Source organism: Vanellus vanellus, assembly GCF_965231255.1.
Source record: "Vanellus vanellus genome assembly, chromosome: 8".
NCBI classification, from domain to species: domain Eukaryota; kingdom Metazoa; phylum Chordata; class Aves; order Charadriiformes; family Charadriidae; genus Vanellus; species Vanellus vanellus.
In genome coordinates this window covers 9014557-9038890 of record NC_138913.1, presented here as the reverse complement: position 1 = coordinate 9038890, position 24334 = coordinate 9014557, and the positions used below count along the sequence as shown (strand labels likewise).

Below are 24334 nucleotides of genomic sequence, written 5' to 3'. Positions count from 1 at the left end.
AGATGCAGCTGCCTCTGACTAAGATGGACATAGACGTCACCCTGTCATGGTGGCAACTGTTAGATTTTTATGTTGAGAAGGATTTTAAGGATCAACTAAACAGAAAGTAAAGCTGAGATGAGAATGCAGAGAGGAAAGGGGCCAGAAAGACAGCTGTGACATGTCTGACATTAGGGGACTCTCGATTAAGGCAACAGCCTGTCCACACTGGGCAGGAAATTGCAGTCAGAGCCTAGGACAACTCACTGAATACCCTGCCTGAGAGAAGGCATTGAAAAAGCTGACCTGAATCCATTTTTAGTAGTGACTGTTCTTCTAACTGGAAGTGTTTTCCGGCTACAGTGAAGCTGCACTCAGCTATGAGCCGGTTCTGCTTTGCTCATGATGCCAGTTCTCAGCCATCAGTGTAAGGTGGTGGGATGCCACGGACACTTGGAGGAAGAAAGCCTTGGCTTGCTGAACAGCCCTCACCTCCGAGAGCATGATGAAGCTCATGGCTATCTTTGGCCACAAGTAACGCAGAGTTACAGGAGGTCTTGGAAGAGCATCTGCTGCAACAAAAGCAGATAATTATCTCTGTATTTTAGGGCAGCTTACAGTCGGTCTGAGTTAGTAATCACAAACAGCACTTCATCCATGTTAAAGGCTCAAAGGGAAAAGCCATAGTTTCTCAGCTTGGAAGGTGTCATTAAAAAATCAACCCATGGAGAAAATACCACAAATGGTGTTTTGGAACAAAAGATATGATTAAAAAAGTATATTTCATCTAGCAAGTAATTATCCCACCCACTGATATTTGTTAAGATATAATTCAGTGAAAAATAAATTCTGTGTTTCTGCTATAAATTGTCTCGATTCCCACAGATACCAATCCTCAATCTTTAGCTAAAATTTGCTGATGCATCGTCTGACACAGAAAATGGACTCTGAGCTCTAACATAAAACCTAATTACAGGAGGTACTGCAAGAGATGATGCCTATAGTGCTGAAGAAGACAGAGTTTTGTACCCATACTTTTCCAGAAAAAAAATACCAGAAGTCAGTAACACTGCCTTAGACACAGAACACACACAGACACATGCATACTTCAGTACCGAAAAGCATATACTGCCTTCTCTCCTCTTCAATCAAAACCCAAATGCCTGTAGCCATATCAACAAATACCATGAAAATCAGAAATAACGTTCCAACTCCCAATGCAAGGAAGCCACGATGTGTGCATGTGTACGCAGGGTGAAGTGTGAGGATTTGGCTAGTAGATAAGAAGTCAAAATTGATTCAGCACAACATAACCTTTTGAAAGCCTGCCCATCTATTCTTCAGGACCTGCCTTGTGTCTGGGCAGCGGTGGCAGCTGGGTCTGTCCCTGCAGCAATGCCCATCTAGGGACAGCAGGATGTTGTGGGGGGCTTATGTCTCTGCAGGCATTAATACCTCTGGCATCAGGACTGGATTCCCCAAATTCCTTTCCCTGCTTAGCGCTGGGGAAGCTGCACTTTGCTGAGGGTTTTGCCTGGAGGCTGTGTATTCACACAAGTGGGAAGTTTGCCACAGGCTGTTTGGAACAGCACAGGAATGAAGGGCACTGGCAAAGGCGGGTTAACAGCATGGCTCTGAAATAGGCTGGAGTGAAAGTGCTGCAAAATGCACTTTTGTGAGGGAACCCCTCAAAATTGAAGGCTCAGCCCGCTGTGGCAGTAGTGCTCAGGCGGTGGGAATAGTCAGCAGCTATGTTTCAGCAAGGCTCCCCGTGTCCAAGCATGGACCACAGGCTGCATCGAGAGTGCACGCGGGGACCTGTTCTCAGAGTTTAGCTTTTGTCACAACTGCATAAGTGACATGGAGCAAACATTAACACACATGTTAGAGAGAGATGAGAATCGGTACGTCTCAGTTCTCTAGCAGGTGCAGGGAATCTGTCTACCCCATTGTCAGGTAAGTGGTATAGGTAGTACAGTACTCCGGCTCCCTGCTGTTTCTCAAGCACTATTTCTTGTTTGGGATGTGGTTTGACATTGCAGAGCGGTGGGTAGGACCCGTTCCTTTGTGGGTTTGTCTCCCTGTGGTGCTGCTGTCTGTATCTGCCCAGGACCTCCTATCCACAGTTCGATATTCCCGCTGCTCTTCCCTGTTGGATTGCCTGGGCATTGCTGCAGCTGACAAGTGTCTGTGTGGTTCCTGTCAGTGACTATTTTCTGTACGATGAAGTGGTGGCAACTAAACACACAAAGGTTATCAGGCTTTTCCTTCCCTTAGGTATATGCCTCTTACATCTCCTAGGATCACCTAGGTTGGACTATACTGCAGAAGAGCACCTTCCAATTGCTCCCATTGCTGCACCCCACCACTGCTCTCTGCCATCCATCTAATTCTCAATGCATATCTGAGACCTCCTCATTCCATGAGCAGCATCATGCAATCCTCACAGATCAGCATGCAACAGCCACCAGAGATCACATCTAGGCATTAAATGCACTTGTTGAGAGGAGGTTTCCCAGGTGGAAAAATTAAAGAGCCATTCTCCAAGGTTTGTGCTTGATCATGCTTTCACTAAACTGGGATTAATATTTCAAAGAAAATGCTGTCTCCTGTGGGCACTTTCAGAGAGGCTCCATGAACCAGCTGAACCAGAGTAAACTTACAGGATATACAATCTACTTGCTCCTTTCTCTCTGCAGTATGTATAGTAATAAACCCTTTATATGTATACGTGTGCTGTCAGGGATCTCGCATGAACTTTGTCAGTTCTCATTACCCACGGACAGGCAGATCTGTTATTTACTGATTCAGTGCTTACAGCAATTTGTGGGATGGTATTAAGGCTTTATCTGGCCACAAAGAATTCATAGTATATCCTGCACAGCATGGGACACAGAAAGAAGACATTGTTAATACAGCATCTCTCTACTGGTGGTGAGACAAAATTACCTTCATTGGTTGTCCCAGCTGGCATGGGATCAGCCAGGTAATGAATACCATAAATTTACATTCCTTGGGGAATCAGGGAAGGAGGAACAACACTTTACTTAATGCAAGGTGAAAATCATAGTATGGCAAGTGAAGAGGAAAACTGTGAGGTTGCCCTCGGGAAATGAGGGAATATTTGTCACTCATTACGGGAACAGCAGGATGAGACTCACAGATATGCTAAATGTCTGAGTAAAGTTCCTAGAGGAGAAGCAACTAATGCGCTTCCTGGTAAATGTTCTAATTTTCCATCGCTGGTTAGCACATTGTGGTAAGCTTAAGGTGGTCATGACATGCTTTGTGATAGCGATCAGTATCTAATTAGCCAAAATGTTTATTTGTTAATGCCTGAAGCTTTAAGCCTCACCTTCAAGCATCAGCCCCATGTGCATTACTGTTCTCCATGACAAATCACTTGTGTTCTTGTACTTGACCTAACAGGGTTAACCCCTATCATGACAATGCCATTAGCTCAGTTTAACCTCTTATTTTTTCTTTGTGTGAAAAGCTAAAGTACAGCTGTCACTTAGACAAAATGGGATGCAGAATGCACTGCTCAGGCTTATTCCCTCTGCTGCAATCCCTGCAGGAAACACGGATGGATAGCCTTTCCCTGTGTGCTGGGCACAAGAATGTTTACACAAGAATGAATAAGATGCTTAAAAAAAAAAAAAAAAGCACTTCTTTCTGGTGATCCAGAACTGCTGCAGCTTCCTCCTGCAACATAAGGAAGTTACTGCCATCGCTTTCCCTTTCTTCCTGCCGGGAAATCCATTGCTGGTAGTATAGCAGCACCTAGAGGCCCTGGGCCAGAGATGGCAGCACGGCGGCAAGCTGTAGGGGACAGCCCCTGCCCCGAGGAGCCTGCAGTTGGGGCAGTGAGGGGTCAAGAGAGGTGCTGTCGGGGTCCCTGTGAGCACCCGCAGAACTCTGGGGCTCAGGGAGAGGTTGCCATTTTCCTAGTGTCACAGAGGATTTGGGGATGAAATCAGGATGGACCCAACCTTCCTGCATCTCAGGACTGTTCCTCTCTTCCGTATTCAGACCCACCAGATTAACCAAAAGTGATTTCTTGGGGGAATCCTCCTGATCACTGGCCCTCCCAGCAGGTAGGGGAAGGGGGAAGGTCAGCCACTTTTTACTTGGAGGTATGCCTCCTTATCTTGTTAAACCAGAGGCTCCCTATTGGCAACACCTGCTCCCCCCACCTGCCCGTACCCCTCTCCCTGCCTGCTTCCCCCAGAACCTCTGCTGTGTCCCACTTCTTCTCCTGCGTGCCTCTGCCACTGCCCCAAGGCAGCCCCAGGATCTTCAGGGGCAAGTTCCCTTAGAAAAAAACTGTATGCAGCTCTGCCCCGTGGAAGGGATCTCTCCATGGAAGAAATCACTGCCTTATCACTGAATAATCCCTCTCACTATAAGGTAGAGCTTTTTCCAAGTAAAGGTTTTTTTGGGTGTGTCTGTAGATCTTGATATAATATAGTTAAAACTTTTGTGGGGGCTGGGCACGTCATCTGATCCTGACTTGGTCGAGGAAGGGACAATCTGCCATCGATGCTGACATGGTTAGTCATTAGAAGAAGCTCCCCTCGCTGCTCACTGGAGCTCAGCTGGCTGCTTCTTCCAGCTGTTTTTCCAGACACCTTTTTCTGAAAGTTTTTACAGTTCTTTAAGCCTGATATTTTCCTCTCATGAAACTACTTTTATGTTCAAATTAAGTCAATTCTCTAACTTTAGCAGTTATATAAGCTAAGAAAGAGATTTGTCCTCTATAGCCTTTTGTCATTACTATGGCTCTGAACTGGCTTTGGTATTTAAGCATGCATGAGAAAATACGGATGCTAGAAATAGTGCAGCAATTTAGTATAATGCTATATATGGAGGTAACAACACTTCCTCCGATTAGTCTTAATTTCCTTATTAATGTCGCCATTAAGCTCAGCTTGCTTTCGGTGTCTGCCATAGAGAGACACTCATTTTCACCCTGGGTTTAGGAGGGGAAGCTCTGAGCAAATGGGTGGAATTAGGGGAGGATAAGGACATCTGAGGAGACTCTGGTCAGTCCATCCCTTCACAAGGGGCTGGGGCACATGAATGAGGTTTAAGATTGTAGTTAGTTTCTGGCCAAGGATAGAGGTCTGTCGCAGTTAATTTCAGTTGTTAGAAGAGGCCCAGCTAAGAAGCGAAGTTACTGAACAAAATTGGTTCTGTTTTACCTCAAACCAGGACATTCTCAAATATTTCAACAAGGGGATGAGATGGCCATATGCCACTGGCCCTCTAAATAGACCTGTACTACTTCTCTGCTGGGGGAATGAGACAGGGGATAAGAGTGGAAGAGAGAAACTCAGTCCATTTACTGGGAGAGCTGACGAATACATGGAGACTTTATATTGCCTGTGCCTGTCACTGCTTGGGCCAAAGGTGGGTTCATCCTCTAATCCTGTGGGCTGCGCCATTCCTGAGCTGCACAGCTCCTGCAGTGGGGCTATGGCAAAAGCTGAGCTGGTGGAAGGGCTCTGCATAGGACAGATGGGTAATGTATCTGTAAACCAACACAAGTTAGAGCAAACCAGCTTTTTGTGTGCAGACATGCTTTTCCAGCTCTTTCTATTGATCTTATTTTCAGGTAGGCCTAGTCCTAGCACAGACAGAACAACACTAAGGACAGAAACATCCCTGAAGACAGGGCCTCAGCTGGGTGCCACATCCTACTGCCTTTCCTCTTCACCCAAGGTTTTCCTGCTGTGGCTGGTGGCAAGTTCCAGTGCTGTAACACTGGTATCTAGGAGGTGCTGTTTATGTTCATATTCCATTTGCACAGGGCCTTTGACAAATGTATAAATACGTTTTAGAGAGTCCTGGAATAAAACAGGCAAACAGAAAATAGAGATGTAACTGGAGAAAAAGGAGAATGGAAGTAATTTTCACATGTGACAAGTCCCTCATCACTGCCCTGCCACAGGGACAACTTGCTTTTCCTGCTTTCCTCATAACCAGTTGCTTGCTTTCACCCTGTTTTTCTTTCCTTCATCTCCCATTACCTTCAACATACACACGCTGTGGTTATGCTTTGTACAGAAGCTTTTTTGCAACACAGGTAATGTGGGAACTTAGTATTTTCACTGTGCCCTGCCACCATCAAGCTAGCAAGCTAATTCATCACAGCTCACCCCGTGCTTGGCAAGCTGAAAGGTAGTGCCTTTAGATGTCAGTGCTCGTAATGGTGATTGTATTTTCACTTGCTGGTTCATAACGTGCTGGCCACCACCCCCAAATAAGCAGGGAACATTTCTCATTGCTGCAGCATTGCTGAATCATTAGCTGATCTCCTCTGGGTAGTTTTGGCAGCTTCTCGCCACCTCCACATGGGGCTTTTGGCCACAGAGGGCCCCTGGGGCAGGCTGACGGTGGTGGGGTCACTCTCAAGCACTGAGGTGTGATGACTGAAGGAGAAGGTGCAATTCTCCTCGCTCTTATGCAACGAGCAGCAACATCATGCAGATCTACAAACTCCTCGTTCCTTAATCAAAACCTGATATTCCAGCGGGAAGTGGCATGTGGAGCCGAGCCGGATAACAGGACTAGCATAGCAATTAAAGCATGTCAGCAGACAAGTTTATTGTTAGTACTCATGAAGAAGGCTCTGTGCAGCTGGAATGCTTTCGAAAAAACAGGAACGTACAAGTAGGCCTGAGACTGTTGCTTGCTCTCCTACTTGAGCAGCGCCATTGGGAGCCCACTGTCTTGCTCTTGAGAGCAGCATATAATGCAAGGAAGGACTTATGTCTGTTCCCAACATTCAAAAGGATAAAACTGGTAGGATGAGGCTTTGATTCCCACTCCCCGATTAGCTCCACTGCCTAAAAAAACCTGAGCTCTGTGACTGGTTGTATTTTCCTGGGAGATGAGAGATGGCTCAATCCCATCTTCTTGTCCAACTATGTCCCCCAAGGCAGTTTTTCTTACCACTGTACCTACAGTGCCAGCACCTAGCTGGTATCCTCAAATGAGCATCTCTGCTACTGCAGCTATTCTTAATCTATCAGAGAAAAAAAAAAGCCCTTCTGTAATCTAAGTCTAAACCATTGGTCTAGAGGGAGGATGAAGAGGGCTGCAGGAAGATTTTCTCAGCAGAGGAAGTTTCGTAATTGCAAAAAAAAAGCACGTTCTGTGCAGGCCTAGGTCCTGGTCTACAGAGAGGCCAGGTCTGGGACTAACTTTGCTGATGCTAATAAATCAATATGAGTGTGTATGAGATCAAGACCTATGAAAATTGATAAAGGCAACTAGCCAGCTGGTGTGTGTCAGTCTAACTCCACAGAATGTGATTTCCACCAGTTGGTCAGCTACTGACCATAAGGCCAGAAGCATACACGTGCCACAGGGTGTGAGCTGCTACAGAGCTCCGCTCACCAGATGCTTCACGGAGTCCATTAATTGCGTAAAAAGCAGATGAGCTGTTTGAGCATGTCCTCAGGAAACACTGAAAGAAGGAGAGCATTTGGAGAGGAGTTTCAGAGGCACGTCAGGGCAGCCGTGGAGGAGCAGCTGGTGGGCAGCAGGTGGGCAGGGCAATGGGAGGCAGGGAATGGACTCTGCCTGCACACACCACTTGACATTAATTATACCTGTTGGAATTATGCATGGTCTTTCAAAACTTCTGTGAGAGATCAGGCATGGCACTACTTTAACTGTTTGAACTGTGGTAGTGATGCTTGTCTGGAAACTCTGCTAACAGGAAAATCCACAAAGCGTGTCAGTTTGTTTTCCAGACTGTAAGCAATCTGTTTGGTTTTTTTAGTAGGCATTAGGTCTGATGGTGCTTTCCTTATTTTCAGTGAAAGGAGCACAAGTAATAGCTGTCTTGCTCAATGTCATGAATGACTAGCAAAGTCAGCATTGGCTGTGAGAGCCATTTCCCTCATTGCATTAATTCTGGTGTGCAAGATTTCATTAAATACAAGAAAACAGACATTGACTGAGTGTTGCAAAGCCTCTGCTAGCTGCAGTTATTCCTTCTTGTCCTTTATTTATAAACTGAATCCATACTAGAACTGTATGCATAGCAATTCACTTAAAAAGTGACAGTAACTGGTATCTTTGCAAACTCACAAATAAAAGAATGATTTAGCCTCCAAAGAGGGAATGGTTGTATTTCCCATTCTAAAGGCGGAGGTTTGAAGCCCAAACGTTGCCTAGCATTTCTCCTGTAACCTGTGTAAGAGCCAGGAACAGAGGTTAGATCTCCTGTACTGTAGCTCAACCCTCCTAGTATAGGGCTGTTCTCAAGCCTCTTATTCCTGCAAGCCATTACTCTATAAACATGATAAATTGACTGGTAGAAGTGTTTAGCATTGAGTATTTCTACAGTATAATCACTCCAGCATCCCTTGGCAGCAGAAACATTACTCCTATGTCAAAGATGGGGAAACTGGGACACAGTGCTTTGCCCAAGCTTGTGGGACTGTTAGGGTCAGAGTCCTACAGCTCTGGACTGTGCCCCCAGGTCAGTCCTATGAACTATGTTGCCTGTGAGTGTTAGCTACTGCCAGGGAATTAAATAATAGCTTAGTGGAAGAGGAAAATTAAGCAGTACTGACAAGGGAGACAAGATATGCTTTTCAATGAGATTTGAAAATTGAGACAGAGAGTTGATTAGGTTCGTATCGCTGTGTGATCTAGAGATGCTAAACAAATAGCTCTCTGCAGCCACATGGCTGGGAATATCGACCAGATGGAATTGCTCCTCCTGAAACGCAGTAACCCGTTAGTACGGCAGTGCTGCTTGGAGGTTGTTATCCTATCATGGGAGGAAAGGAACAAACCTTTCTTTCTCTGACCCTCAAAGTCTTAAGGAAACCTGTGTGCAACAACATAGTACTTAAATTTTCCTTGACTATTTTGCAAAGAAGATAGTGTCAGAGAAGCACATGGTACCACAGTGGAAGAGAGAAAGCTTATAGGTAACAACCCTACTATTATCAGTACAATGAACACATCTATACTGTGAGGCCATGTCTATGTTGTGATGGGACGAATTGCAGGGAAGACAATGTTTGAGTGTGCTGAGCCCCAGAGCGTGATTGCTTCTGTCCCTGGCACATGCTGTACCTTGGCTGTGATTCAGATGTGCTGGATGGAGGAGACCAGGAGGCAAAGCAAGTGGCCTGGGCTGCCTCTTCAGGTCCCGTGGCTGAATGATGCTGGGGCAGATCAACTGCACTCAAGATTTCCCCTTCCAGACAACTCTAGGGAATGTCAGATCACAACAGGGGAGAGTGATCTTGACAGTGGGTTGACAATTGCAATGAGGTGACAAGTGGTACAGGCATGGTGAGAGAGACGAGGGTGTGCAAACTCCCACACACCAAACTTGCAAGACGCAAGATGGAGAGGGAGGATTATGGATGCTGAAACTTTTTGGAATACTGGTTTTCCAAGAGCATCTATCTATGCTATGATGCACCCTCTCCAATTACATTATTAATGCTTTGTTATGTGAAATCTAGTTCTAGCTGACTGGTGTACTATATCAAACAAGGCACATCATGAATTGGTGTGTCAGGCTGGTGAACTGAGGAGGGAAAAAAATTAATTCTCCACTTCTGAGAACTGTCTTTAAAAAGATATGAAACCCTACACAAACACAAATACCAAACAAAATGCTTCTATAAATGGTTGCTGACAACTCTGTTATGAAAAAGCAAGGGGATGCTGCTGAGGCAATGTGGTGAGGAGCTAGACAAAGTGGAGAGGCTAATTTTATTCCCTGCCCTACTGAAGTCCTGAGGATAGTGAAAGTCAACAGTGGCAGCTGCTGCTCTGTACCCACACATCTGTCTGCCTGCCAGTTCTGCCTGACTTAATGGGGCACCTGGAGTCCAGGAGGATCACCTCACCCTGCATCCTCTGCAGTTTGCATTAGGAAGTATTGTCTGCAGCTGTGTTCCCCTCTACAGACTGCATTGTAATGGCCCAGGAACTGAATAGAGCTGCATTGCCAGTGCAGCTTTGCCTGCTCCTTTCCAAACTGAAAAAGCACAGTTTTGTTGGAACGGATGAGATTAAGGACTATTTACAAACATCCCAGATTCCAAGGTTTTGGAAAAACTTTCAACAAGTTTCTTTGTTTGCAGAAAGTTCTGTCCCAAAGCACCCAGTCTTTCTGGTGACCTGCTCTGCCTTTAGTGCCATTGTAATCCTGTCTCCCCTGTGATGATTAACCTGGAGAGAGTAGAAGGGCTCCTTGCTCTGCCCGTCTGCTGCCAGAGATGCTCCTGCTGACCGGGGATAAGTGTGGGCTCTGGGAGCCCTACCAATGGCTCTGCTTGGGGGCCCTTGCGTGGCCGAGGGGGACATAGCATGTGGAGCTGGAGGCAGACAGGGTACCAAAAGCTTTCTGGAAAATGAGCAGTATTTTTGAATGACTGGGCACAGTGGTGAATTTACAGGGCTCTTCTGCTGCCTCAAAAAGGAGCAGCAGAGAAATGGGTGTGAGGGGGGAAGGATCAGCATTGATTAAGCTGACAGTTCGGCTAATGCTGCTGTGGACACAGCCACTTTCCTTTTCTTTGCCAGGAGCAACTTAAATAATGAGATGCAGAGGGAGAAGGAGGGAGTGTCAGCGCTGGGCTACTCACAGTGCTGTTGGCAGTATTTAGATGAGAAACTGGTGGTGTGATGGATGGCCATGATGCAAAGATACATGGTGATCAGTGCTCTGGAAACGCAGGCAGATTAAGTAGGACTGTGCCTGACTAGTCTGAAGGTGACTCTACCAAGAGCCAGTTGTTAGATGCTAATCGCTTTTTGTCCCCAACAAGTCATATTTGTACTGAACTCAGCTGTGGGTACAACAGTTCCTGCATATATGTTGGCTACTTTCAGACTTCAGTCTAGATCTGCACGCTGTGCTGCTCGTCAGGCTCTACAGTTCACAGGCAGAGAAGAGTTTGGTCCTGATGAGAGCATGACAAGCAAAGCTGAGGACAGGCGGAGTTTGGGTTGTTCAGCTGGAAAGAGAAGACTCCAGGGAGACCTTATTGCAGCCTTTCAATACTTAAAGGGGGCTTATAGGAAAGATGCAGACAGACTTTTTAATAGGGCCTGTAGAGATAGGACAAGGAGTAATGGTTTTAAACTGAAAAAGAGTAGATTCAGACTAGATATGAGGAAGAAATGTGTTATAATGAGGGTGGTGAAACACTGGAACAGGTTGCCCAGAGAGGTGGCAGATGCCCCATCCCTGGAAACATTCAAGGTCAGGCTGGACAGGGCTCTGAGCAACCTGATCTAGTTGAAGATGTCCCTGTTCATTGCAGGGCAGTTGGACTAGATAACATTTACCGGTCCCTTCCAATTCAAAACATTCTATGATTCCATGAAAGTTGTACTTCAAGCCTTGGCAAAGCTGTGAGTGATACAGTTTTTCTGTCTCCATGCCTCTGGTCCTGTGACCAAGTGCCCCTCATGATTAATCTTTGTACAGACTGGCTGAATGGTATTCTTGTCACACCATGGTTTGAAGATAAACTCACTTCTCAAACTCTACGGGAGTCTTTTTTGAAATTTTACCTTCCTTCTGGCAGTCAAGGATGATCAGACTCAAGGTCTATCAGCTCTGTCTAAGCACCTCTAGCTTCATGACTTAGTGTAAGGCAGTGTTACTGCCCGGCCTGGGATGTACTTGCAAGCTATTTTGAGATGGGATATTTGTCGTCATCTTCACAGACACCAGTGAGGGCTGGAATGAACGGGAATAATCCCCAGGTACGGAATCTGAACCATAGTGATCATGCCCTGTACCTGTATCAGACCTGATGACTGAAATGAAATCTTTTACATCCATTACTTTAACCCTAAACCCCTCCTTTAGAGAAGGAGGAGGGGGATGTAGAAATAGTATATAGACTGGCTGCTGTATTGTGTGTATTACCATCAGCAAGCGGGGCTGTACACTAAGAGTTCATAAGTGTTTTTAACTGTAGTTAAGGAGTTAAGTCCACCAAATCTTGTATTTCACACAATGGGTCTTAAACCTTATGTTAGACTGCTGGACTTGGTTTTAGGGCTCATTCCATCCATTTTCAGAGTAAGTGAAGTGTGTTTATGATTTTATAAGCTCGATGTGTATTGTATATAGTTAGCTGTGACGGGCAGCTCTGAGAAGAATCATTCACATAAATACCCAGGCATCATTATCTGGATCCATATCTCCCTGGTCATTATGAAGAGGTGGTCTCTTGACATCTTTCAAAACACCACATCAAGCTTTTTCCAAGGAGGTTTCTGCTTGGAAATGAGTATAAAGCTTTAGTTTTAATTTTGTAGGAGTTAAATTGAATGTTAATAACATCTCCAACACTGGACTTCACATATAGAACATTATGGTTATCTATCTAGTGTTTCCAATTAACCAGGGGCACTGTCTTCACTGTCTGTTTCACCCAAGGACAAAAGTAATTCGTTAGGATAGCAAATTGCCTTCCACTCCTGCAAATTAGCATTAGAGCATCACTATAGAAATAATCCATGCTATCTGTATTATGGCAATGAAATTGCTATAAATGAAAGCTGTTTTCTGAACTAATATTTAGGGAAGATGAGAGAGAGATATATACATGAGGGGCATTACTAAATAGATTTCTGTCTGTATTTTTTTGAAAGAGGTTCTTTTTCTCCTGAAAGGGTAATGTACATCTATCTTGCAAGGAGTTTCCTTAGAGGGTTTAAATGAAGAGTGAAGCTTTAAGAGCAAAGTGAAAATGGAAGAAGAAATATACTGCCACGGGAAGCTCAAATATGAGGCACCCGGGGTTTCAGAGAGTTATTGTTAATCCCCTCCTGCCCCGAGGGCATTCCTGTGTGACCATCAAAATGACACACATGCAGCTGTCTGGCAGTTTGCCACATCTCTAGGTTTGATGGACTTTGCTCTGGGGATGGCTAAACCTCCAGCTGTTCAGAATGGTAGTTTGTTTTCCTCATCAAATGTGCTCAGATGTTTATCTGACCTATCTGAATCCACAAAAGTAGATTATAAATTGTTTCAAGTGTTTTTTTCAACACCTTTTCCTTACCAGAACCTGGAAACACAAGAGGGGCCACCAAAACCTGAAAACCTGTCCTGCCTGAGCGCTGCTTTACTGTTAGATTAGGATTGATGGTTGTACCGGAGTTGTGCCAGGGGCTGTTGTACTTGTGGCCTAAAAACCACATAATAAGGTGTACCTTATTAATATGGGGTGGGGGGGAACCCAGGCATGTGTCTATCTGGCTTGGTGATAAGACTGCAAAGATCACAGCTTGAAGCAGTCCCTCGCTGGTTCCCTGGGGCAGTACCGCTCATGCAGTTATGTGGCACAAGCATATACTGCAAATGGGTAAAAGGAGGCAAAGGGCGAGTCAGAAATATGCTCCAGGAGGCAAAGCGAACCCTTTAAAGTGAGCAGGAGCTCAGTGACAGAGCTGAGGGTGTAACAGAGGGAGCATCAGCCAGCGGCTGGGGCCGGGGAACCAGGGCTCCCGGGAAGGCAGTGTGTTTCTGTGCACATGGCTGAGCCAGCAGCACTTGCAATGGTTTGGTTCTGATCACCTCATCAGCTTGAGCAATGAAAAACAGTTTAATGATAACTGACAAGATATTAGCATTGATTTTGAAAATGCGGCACAGATATGATGAAAGAGCAGATATGTGATGGATGACACGGAACCACTTGTTTGGCTTTGTTTGGTGTTGGGTAGTAGATGAGAGAGAGAGAGAAAAGGATCTTCTAGTCGTGCCATGAATCTTAAGAATGTAAGACACACTCAGACCACAAAACATATTTCAGAGCCTTCCTTCCCATCCTATGAAGCAGCACACTGATACAGGGACGGTTACTGAGACAATATCTGATGCTTGCAGACAAAATGTTTATTTGCTCTTATTAAAAAAAGTGAGCTGGAGGTATGGCTCATGAGGGCAAACTGGGAGAGGACAGTTATTTCCAAAGCTACTGCCAATCCCCTTACGTGGATGTGATTCGACTCCTGCACATACTTGAGAGGCACTCATGACTCAACACGTGATTCTGAACTGAATTGCATTCACAGGTTTTAATTCATTATGACTCCTAAGCTCCAAAAATAAGAGCCTTTCAAAAAATTTATTTTAAAAAGAGATGAGGAGATGATTTTCAAAAATCAACAACAAACAAACCCCTCTGAAATAATGGGAGCAGCTGTACGTATTTCTTAGCAGTGAAAGAACTAAAATCCTGGTATTTTCTGACTCAGATAAATCTTTAAGTTGCCCGTGTGTACAACTGACACTGTAAATTTGAAGACAGACTGTTGTGGGAAGATGAAAGTTCCCTTGCCAGATGAGGACTTGGCTCTTCTTGCTCAAATACACGCATATTTTCAAGATTGTTTGCTTTGTGACAGACAGCTCTGAATCCAGGTCTTTCAATCTCTTAACAAACCTCCTGAACGTATTAAATGCATATGTAATAGACAGTGTTCAGGGAAACTGAAACCTGTTTTATGTCTGCCAAAAAGAATAGCACATCTGCAAAAAGGAATACCAAATTGGGATGTCTAATGCACTCAGGGCTGGAACACAGTAGCTTTAGAGTACCTGGAGTGCAGCACTAACTGCACTTGCAGAACTAGGCCTGGAGCCATGGCAGATATGTCCCCAAAATGTCTGGCTATTCTGTCAGTGCACTGGGAAATATCAAACATTTTGGATCTTCATTTGTTTAGCTGACCAGCTTCTGTGGGTTTGAGGCTAGGTATTGCAGCAGCATGAAGTTCAGTCTGGTAAGCTGGGTAAAAACCAAAGCTGTAGCATGATGTGAAGACGCTGGTGCCCTCCTGAGCTACCTGGTTTGAAGCTGGTGCCTCTGGCTGTGGTGTAGCTGCACCCCAGGATAGACTGGAAGTGTATGGTTGGTCTTCTGTAGCAGGGTGGACCTCAACTTTGTCTTTCTGGTGATTTTGTGGTATTCACTTGGCCGTCACTTGAGCAGGGCACCGAAGGGCTAGTTCTGCAAGATGTAATTTACTCAGAGGTTCAAACTTTGTTTTGAATTTCCATCTGATTCAGATTTTAAAAACAAATACCGAAAATGCAAATCAAACCTTTTGTATATCAGATGGAACAAAATTTAGACATAGAAGAAAATATTAAAAAAAATCCAATCAACAACCAAACCATCAGTCTGGGTTCATCTGAAATTTTGTCTCCTGAGTCTGCAGAGCTGGTAGCCAAGCTCAGGCCAGTGGGCAGCAGCGCTCCAACTTGAAGCTAGGCTTTGGAGGAGGAGAGGGTGCACAGGCTGCTGTTTGCATGTCCCTGGGACAGAGCGGGGAAAGTAGGGCCCTAAGTGTGTGTCTGGGGTACAAGGAAAGCAACCAGGCTTGGACAAACTAAATCCCTGCTTTATGGCTTAATTGTTCTGCTGAGGGACAGCCTTTGAAAGGAACCATTCCTCTCCTACTGAAGTCAGTGGGACCTGCTGCTCCGACTGATTTCACCCATCACGGGCAAGAGCAGAATCGGTGGTGTTACCTCTCCAGCATGGCAAAGCTTTTGCTCCTTTTCCCCAGTGCTACCAGTAACACACAGACAAGTGCTGCATCTTTTCCAAATGGCCCATCCACCTGATACTGGTGTCTCCAGTAGACTGCAAACAGGCAGGGCCAGGATATTGTTGGAAATTCAGGGATAAATGCATTAAAGTGGGTTATGCTCGAACATGCTGATATCAGCCTTTCATAAGAGATCAAAGTTCTCAGGGCTCAGCTGGAGGATAAAGTCAGAATCTGACATTTTTTATTCTAGTTTTTAGAACTTCTGCCTCCAAACATCCAGATGAAGTCCACTTAAAAGTTAATATTGTAATAACAATCCGAATACAGTAGGGGAATACATGTCACTCAAACAGTATCACAGACTAACATAGGCAACCGGGTATTTTCTACAAAGCTGTAAAGTGGTTAGTGTTTGCATGCACAACCTTTCTTTTGCTGGGAAAGATTTTGGCTTTTCAGTTGTCTGAAAACACACGCACAGCCAGTCTGTGCACATAGCCTGTTAGCTCTCCTCCAGAGCTGGATAACTGCTCATAAAATGAAAGCAAACACTCCAAACTGGCCTTATCTAAGCCATCCTGCACTGCTTCTGTTATTTGTTAACTAATACAGGACCAGCTGTCTAGTAAGTGAAACAGAAGCATTAAATTAGAGAAATCACAGAAAATGGATACTGGAAGGCCCCTTTAAGGTCACCTGGTCCACCTCTTGCCCCATGGCAGGTTCAGCTTTACCTGCACCACTTCCCTCTGGTTTGTCTAACCTGTTTTCAAAAATCATCAGTGATGGAGATTCCAGAATTACCCACAATTAGGTAAAAGGTAAAAGATATGCTTCATGAAAAATGCAACTGTTCAGCTAATAGCTTCTCTCTATGAGGTTAATCTGATCTGTAACGCAACCACTGCTGAAGTATCTGAGTGGTTTACTAATGCTTCAAGGAAACATGCTGATCCTTTGGGGACACGCAGATCTCAGCACTGGAAAATGGGAGATAGATGCCAAATTTTTGCCTGTAAGATTGTTATTGGTAATCTGCATGGATGAATTTTGGCTAGATGGGATTTTTGGTCTAATGTACTTACGCAGTTGCTGTTAAACCTTAATTGTAACGAATATGATTAGCCTACAATTCTCCAAGAGAGGCTGCAGCGTGACAGGGATGGGAGCGTTCGCTTCCAACTGACACAGGCCAGAAAGCACACATCTTACCAGAGGATGTTGCTGTCCCTCTGGCTGCTTGCTTTAATTACATACCGGGACTATATAGTCTGTACAGTGATGAAGCATGGCCATAACCCTTTATACTCCCCATCTGCACTCTTTTAAACTGTCCTCAGTGTCTCCCAAACTACAAAATTCCAGATTTTTACAGGAAAGTTAATCTCGCTTTTGTGTTTCTTTCACCGTTTCACTATTTCCCAGGCACATAGAGAGAAGCTTTCATGTAGTATGCTGTAATTTCACTGAGACTACTCAGCCCTTTCTTTGCTACCCAAAACAAGCTAAAATGGACTGAATTCTGTTTGGTACATCCTCCTCTTCTTTTTTTTTTTTCTACTTTTCACCTGAGCACATTTTTTACAGAGGGGATCAAAATTACTCCCAAAAGAGCCCACCCCCAGGCTCAGTGCTGCAGTCATGAGGAGAAGGTTGCCACATGTTCCTTGCCAAGCCTCTGCCACACTTCAGGTCCAGTTACTTCTCCTCAGCACCTACTGGGAATGGCACCAGATTGCTTCCTGCAACCTAGCATCCTACCGGTGCTATCAAGCTGGCAACCTCGTAGTGTTCAAACTAGTCAGTGCTAGAGGAACAGAAATATGTAAACATACCATAGGCATGTTAGATTATTTTTTTTTTTTTAATATCACGTGTCCACATTTTAATCCCAGTCAAATTAGCTGAACTCCTAAACACTCTTGTAGAGACTGCAAGTGGGTGGAAAGGAAGAATGTTTGGAAATGGATAAGAGAAAACAGCGGGAAGAGGTTTTCACAGAAGAGGCAATTCAGAGCTAATCCCAGGCTCTGCTGTGTGGCGGTGTCTCTGAATGCCCTCTCATTTACTGATGAAGAGCAATTGACTCTTGAACGTTACTGTTCATGCAGTTCCTGGATTGTACGATTTATAATGTGTTTTAAACACTTTTTTCCAAATGGAAAGGAGCAATTGTAAACTAGTTAATAGGCCTGACTCATTTTTATTCAGCCTGTACGCGTAAAACTGTTTAAAGTAGCTTTAAGGAAAATGAGAATCAACCCTCTTGAACTTACGCTGTTTTATACACTGAAGAGCTAGCACAAAGCTTGTATTCCCTTCTTCAGTTCATGGACTATAAATCAGAGAATATTAAAATTTTTAAAAATAATTCTGAATGCGCTCTGCTCAACACTGGGAAAATCCATGATTCCAGTGATAGAGAGTAACAGTATAAAACTTGTATCAGGTACTGCCGGTTTTGCCATCAGTTCCTGACTTACCAGCAGCGCTCTATATTGCAGAATTATAGAATGGTAGGGGTTGGGAGGGACCTCTGGAGATCATCTAGTCCAACCCCCCTGCCAAAGCAGGGTCACCTACAGCAGGTTGGACAGGAACGCATCTAGGTGGGTTTTGAATAACTCCAGAGAAGGAGACTCCACCACCTCTCTGGGCAGACTGTGCCAGTGCTCTGCCACCCACGAAGTAAAAAGGGTATCAGTTGGACTTTCTTCATAGCCTCATATTCCAATATTTTCCTGGCCTGAAGCTTCTTAATTTGCAAGTTATAGCCTGATGTTGAGCATACAAAACAACCTCTTCTCTGGCAGATCAAAACTCCCTGTGCCCAGCAAAGTAGACACATATATATTACTTGCTTCCTAACCCAGGACTCCTACAGTTTCACTTTTTGACCTCATTTAAGAAGCATTAAAATTAGAGAAGGATGCAAGTCCAAAGACTTGAGGCTCTGAGGGGTTGCACTGGTGTCTGGGTGTTTGATGTTTGTTTGGTTTTCGTTTTGCTGGGGGTTTTTTTTGGCTTTTTTTTGAACCTTATCCAAAGTACTTGAATGTGATGGAATTGGAGACAATGCCGAATTGCTGGCCTACCATTTTTTACTTTTTTCTCCCTATGACTTATCCTCCTGATTAGTAATTGCTCTTGTTTGAGTAGATTTGGTTGAGTGCAGCTTTTGTCTGGATGTTTTAAATCCCTCTCAGAATAAGGGCCCAAAAAGAGAGTTGAGGAAGAAGAAATTAAGAGGAGGAATTCCTATTGGCAGAGAAATTGAGCTAAAATCCTACTCTCACACTCAGAACTTTTACAGATGCTTTTTAATGTCTGCACATGTATCCAGAAGAACTAAAATATCTATCAGAGGGTTACCTTTGCCAGTATTTCTCAATAAATCACCAGAAGCTTTGGATATGCAAGAAACACTTGACATTTTTTCCACTTTTTTAAACATCACACTATAAGCAGAGAGGAATAGTTTACTGCTGGTTTCAACATAGCTTCATACTGTCCAGGAAATAAGGTGGCAGAAAAAAACTTTTAGATAAATGCAGAAATTTCGTTAAGAAACAACTGAAACACTTTCTTTGTATTCAGATAACACTTAATTCGCAGTTCAAAGACACTTGCCTTTCAGAATCTCTGCTTTGATTCCTGTCAGATGCAGAGGCAGTGATATATGACATGACATTCATCAGCTAACTCTCAACATAAAGAGATGTGATGTTTTTTCTCTAATTGATGGGATGGGAAAGCGAACTTTTTTTTTTTTTTTTTTAAAATGAGCTTGAGAAACAATTTTAAATGGCTGTCAAATATCCAGCAGTGGTAGTAGACAACTGGATGGAATATTTTCAAATTCAGTTTTTGCCTGTTACCAATGTTTTTCTTGTGAAAGTTTTTTACTTTCTGACATTTCAGATGTTACTTATAGGAATATTTTTCCCCTGGTTTTAAGATATCTCCTGCTCAAATTTGCCTGCTGACTTCACTATGCCATTCTGACAGCTTGCTTTGGGACCAGTCAGCTCTTCTGCAGTGTATTCCAGTTGAGAGGTTTCAAAGTAGTTTTATTTTATTTTTGATCTTCCTGTGACTATCAAGTATTATGCTAGTTGTTTTTTTTTTTTCTGGTTGGCTACTCTAGTGTTTCTTTTTTCTTTATTCTCCACTGACTCCCATCACATTTTTATTTTACAAGTAGATATTGTTTTGTGTACTCTTCTTTGTATGTTATTTTTCTTAGCCTCTGCTTCTACAATTAGCATGATTCTGCCTTTTGATTTTAGAAATCCAGCTAGAATAACTCAGGGCAAAACGTGTGGAGCAGAGGGACTTGTGAGTATGAACCACTCACAGCAGAAATCCAAGGTCTGTGCTTTAGCTGAGAGTTCATGAGAGAAGGGGTGGCTGGTCCTACTTCACCCCGAGTACCTCGATGTGGCTTTGATGACTGCAGCAGGCTATTTCCACACATCCCAAACCTGCCCCTTCAGATTTTACACGGGCTGTGGGCAGCACTTCAAGCTGTGCAAAAAGAGAAACTGAAAAGCCAGTAGCAATACTCACTGATATGAGTTTAAAATCAGGCTGTGAAAATAACTATACAGGTTAATAATGATCCTACATCCCTGTTTCTTTGTCTGTATCAGTGGTTCAAGGTTATCAACATAACCCAGGCCTGTCTTCTGGGTTTGTTCCTGAGGCAGGACTTACTCTCTCTTCCCTTGTTACTAGTCTGATAGCTTGGAAGTGTGACAGCCTCCATTTCTGTCCCAGTGCAGTGTATGAAAAGCAAACATCTGCAGCAAGAAGCACATTGGAGGCCTTGGTGGAAGTATGTACTTTAGAAAAGCAAATGTTCAAAGGAGCCATAGCTGCTGCTTTGCGCACAGTGACTCAGCTGTCTGGGCATGGATTTGCCAACATAAATGCAGTTTAACTCAGTGTTTCCATGAAACCGATGAACTGACAGTCATACTTCGAGGTCTGGTACTGCCGTGTAAAAACTTCCATCAACTTTAGTGAACCTTTTGCTATGGAAAGGGATGAATAAAGCCAGCACATCTGATTTATTATCTGTGCTATACTGCTAAGTAAGAGCAAGACACTTGCAAGCACTGTATGAACACCCTGTCAGGGAAGGTCCCTAGCCCCAAGGAGATCTGGGTGTACATGGGAGAGGAGGTCAGGCAGGAGGAGAACGGGGGAAGCCAGAGGTAATGTGACCAACAGAAAGACAATTCATATGTACTGAGTTCAAGGCTGTTCCTCTCTAATTCCCTTGCAGAGCTTACAGCCTCTCGTAAGTTACATATCTTTCACGCACCAAAATGCAACTCTGATTTTTGTTGCTTCATAACGTGAGGGAGCATGGGGTAGGGTCTCTGTGAACACAAGAAGAAACTAATCTAAAAAGTTTGTAGATTCGACCAAATATTTTGGGAAAATGTTCATTGTATTTCATATAAGAACTAACTTTGTGGTCTCTGACCTGCAATTGTTTGCTATCAATATTTTCCTAGAAAACTTTTAAATAGACATAAGATTGAATGTTCTGCAAACAGTAACTAACAGTGATTTCTTTTTCGGTGGTTGAGTCTGGAAATCTGGCTCTAAAACCCGTGATAATGCAGCTGGAGACCAAAAACATACCATAGGTGTGCATGCAAAACTAATGTGACTTATGGTTTGATATCAGAATTCCCTGAACAGCACAGAAAAAAACCTCAAACTTAGTAAATTTCAAGATACTTAACAGAAAATTTAGAAAACAGAAAGAAGGGGTGTCAAGAATATTTAGTCTTTTATTGCCTGTTCTTGATGCACACATGGAGTCTTGTTTGGACATGCACCCATTTCTTCTCTAAACTGAATACTCGCCACCTTTGTACAACACAATAAACAAGACTATTTTCATCCACCTAACTGCCAGATATGACACCCTGTGAGTAAAAGATCTGCATGTCATCAAATCCTGTACTGAATGGTTTTCCTTTAAAGACACCATTTCCAATTTATCTCAAAGTCCGGCTTAGCTCTGAGTAACTCTCTTATGCGGTAGCACCAAATTGTATCAACATTACAGGATTATGAAGTGGGATCACTTACCCTGTCAACTTTGGCTTCACATTGATACTTCCAGCAGAGCAGGTGCTACATTTTATTAGTTACAGAGATTCATTGTGCATCCAGAAACTGCCCTCTGCACCCTGCTTTTATAATAGGATTCAATACAGCTGAGCAAATACAACCTCTGTAATATATATGAAATACAGGAAGATAATAGGAACAGGATAAACTCTCTGATTAGGTACAGTGTGCACAGGGAATCAGAAATACAGAAACGCTTTGCAAGATGGGGAAAAAGGAGGAGGTAAAATATGTTTAAGGTCTGACATGAAGGCCTAGGAAACCCTGCTTAAAGGATTTCTGTCCGAACAGACTCTGTAATCCCTACCAAAGGCCCGAACGCAATTACAACTTCAGTATATGTCCATGCTGGACTTGAGTTAAATTTGTAACATTGCAGTCAAATAGGGGGAAAAAACAAAACAAAACAAATCCAACATACTAGTTTTTAGTAACTTCCGAATTAACAAACTGACAACAATTCCCCAGCCCAAACAGCTTAATCCATTTGTTTTCTACTTACCTCCATTTGTCTCTTGGATATTTTAAGCAAAGGCTCATTTTGTCCTGCAGACTCCGTGCTGCTGCTCGGTATTATCTTGCCCGATCGTAAAAAGGCTCCTGACCAAAAGGAACAGGAAAGCAATGTGTAAAACAAACACAGAAGCCCAAGAGGAAAGCTACACCCTAAAGACCAGTACTAATAGCAACTGTGAGACAGGGAAAGAGAGAACACTCCCAGTTACTAACTTTTTCCATTGATACATCTGTTACAAAACAATTTTGCTGCAAACTTCTCTTCCTCCTCGCAAGCAATGCTTTGCTGTATGTGTAGACCTCAGATAAACTGTGTGATGAGTGTGGGGTTAGTGGCTGTTTTTTTTGGACCAAGTGAGCAAATTAGTGAAACATAAACTAGAAGCTCAGCTGACTGCTTTAAGAGTAATGTGCTAGGCAGTAATTACCACAAGGTGCATTTGTCCATACTTCAGATTTTTTTTTAATTCAGAACTTTTCAATGGAAGCAGAGTCATATTTGAAATAACCATCTATGGGACTTTCTGGCCAGAAAGGCTTAGTGCAGCGGAGGTAAATGTTTAGATGATTAATAACTTAATTTTTTAAGAGCTTGATGGGCTGACAGGGAAAATATGCCAAACTGTCCTTGCCTCAGAGGGGTTTTTAGTGCCAAAAAAAAACCCAAACAAAACCCTGCATTAAGAAGGAGAGCTCATGATTTCACCTCCAAAGACTGTAAGGCTCGAGGGACGTGCGGAGGGGCAGCGTGGGATTTACTGCAGCAGCAGGAGCTGCTGGGCCCAGCTGTGCTTTCACACCCTTGCCTCGGCGGATTTGAGCTGCTCCAAGCTCCAGGGCTGTTCCTCGGTGTCGGTCACAGGGCAGCTTTGCGTGTGTGCCCACAAAGGCTGTATGGAAACTTTTGTCACTGACGTTTAATATGTGGCTTGGAACAAATAATAAACAATTTGGTTTGAATTAAAAAGTTTTGACAGTTATATTTTGCCAAATGTTAGTCAGAAAGGAAGACCGATGGATGTGTCATGTTTGAAAATTCCCAGGGTTTAGCAAACTCATTTGTTTTCAAAAAGTTAGGATCAGATTCTCCCCCTGCCTCAGAATAAATCTGGAACTACTTCAGGGAGGCTGACGGAAATTAAGGTCGTTCCATCCGCCAGAGTAAATGAAATCTGCCTTGAGCTCGTAGCCAGAAAATGCTGTATCCAGCAGCAGAGGTGTGAAAGAACTGCCAGAGGCAGTAAGGCTGACAGTGGTCCTACTAAAGGCAATATTGTTCCCCCGACCTTAACCCTCCCTGTGACATCTTGCTATTGCAGCTTTCCATCTCCATGTGCTGAGGTGATGTGCTGATGGGCTTTTTAAAAATTACGTAAGGAGACACACAGATCGTGTACAAAGGTGCCAAGTCAACTCGTGGAAGAAAGGAGTCTTCTATTTTCTGCCTGGGTTATTCAAAGAGGCCTAAAAGCATTTGGTCCCCAAATCCCCCTGGACCCAATGGGGCAGGCAGGACTGTATCCTTGGTGGTCCTTGAAAATTGCAGTCACCATCTCCTCCAAGTCTTGTTTTCTTAAGTTTTCCTATGTGTGCTCCTCACAGCTGGTAGCAAACCAGAGAGCCTTTCCATCCAGACTGCCAAACAACGGTCATTCAATAACTGATGGCCTTGGGACACAAGCCCAGGAGAGGCAGAAGTGTCCCCAGCCCATCCCCAGCCCTGACTTACCCATCTCCTCTAAGTTGAAAACTGCTCACTGGGCAGAAGTAACCCCCTCCCCCAGGCAGAAGACAAAGTTAGATGCACGTCTCCCCTCTAATGCAGTGGGGCTCCATGCAAGTCCTAGAGCAGAATCTGGCCAAGTTTTTAAGACTAAGGTCTTAAAACACTGTACAAAGGGTGAGAACTGATTTCACAAAGACATGACAATTGAGTTACACTGCTGAAATCCTTGTGTATAAAACCAGACGTTTACAAAGACCACAGGAGTGACCCCTTTCCCTTTTTTCTTTTTTCTTTTTTTTTAATAGTATTTTTGGATTATTCCTTTATGAGTGCTCCTTTTGGTCTGGTACAACGTGGAGTGACATGGCAGCTTGCTTTTTCCCCCCTTTA

At 43.8% G+C, this 24334-nt stretch overlaps 1 protein-coding gene across 1 annotated transcript in view; it reads right to left on the bottom strand.

The window, feature by feature from the left end:
* The window catches only part of LOC309675043 (calcium-activated potassium channel subunit beta-2), a gene marked incomplete at its 3' end in the record, with an annotated part of 152353 nt that extends 130093 nt beyond the window's left edge, over positions 1–22260 (bottom strand). Inside the window, exon 1 of the mRNA XM_082487247.1 lies at positions 22205–22260. Coding sequence (XP_082343373.1) covers positions 22205–22242 — 38 coding nt within the window. The 5' untranslated portion in view covers positions 22243–22260. The remainder of the gene's footprint in view (positions 1–22204) is intronic.
* Positions 22261–24334: the final 2074 nt, after the last annotated feature.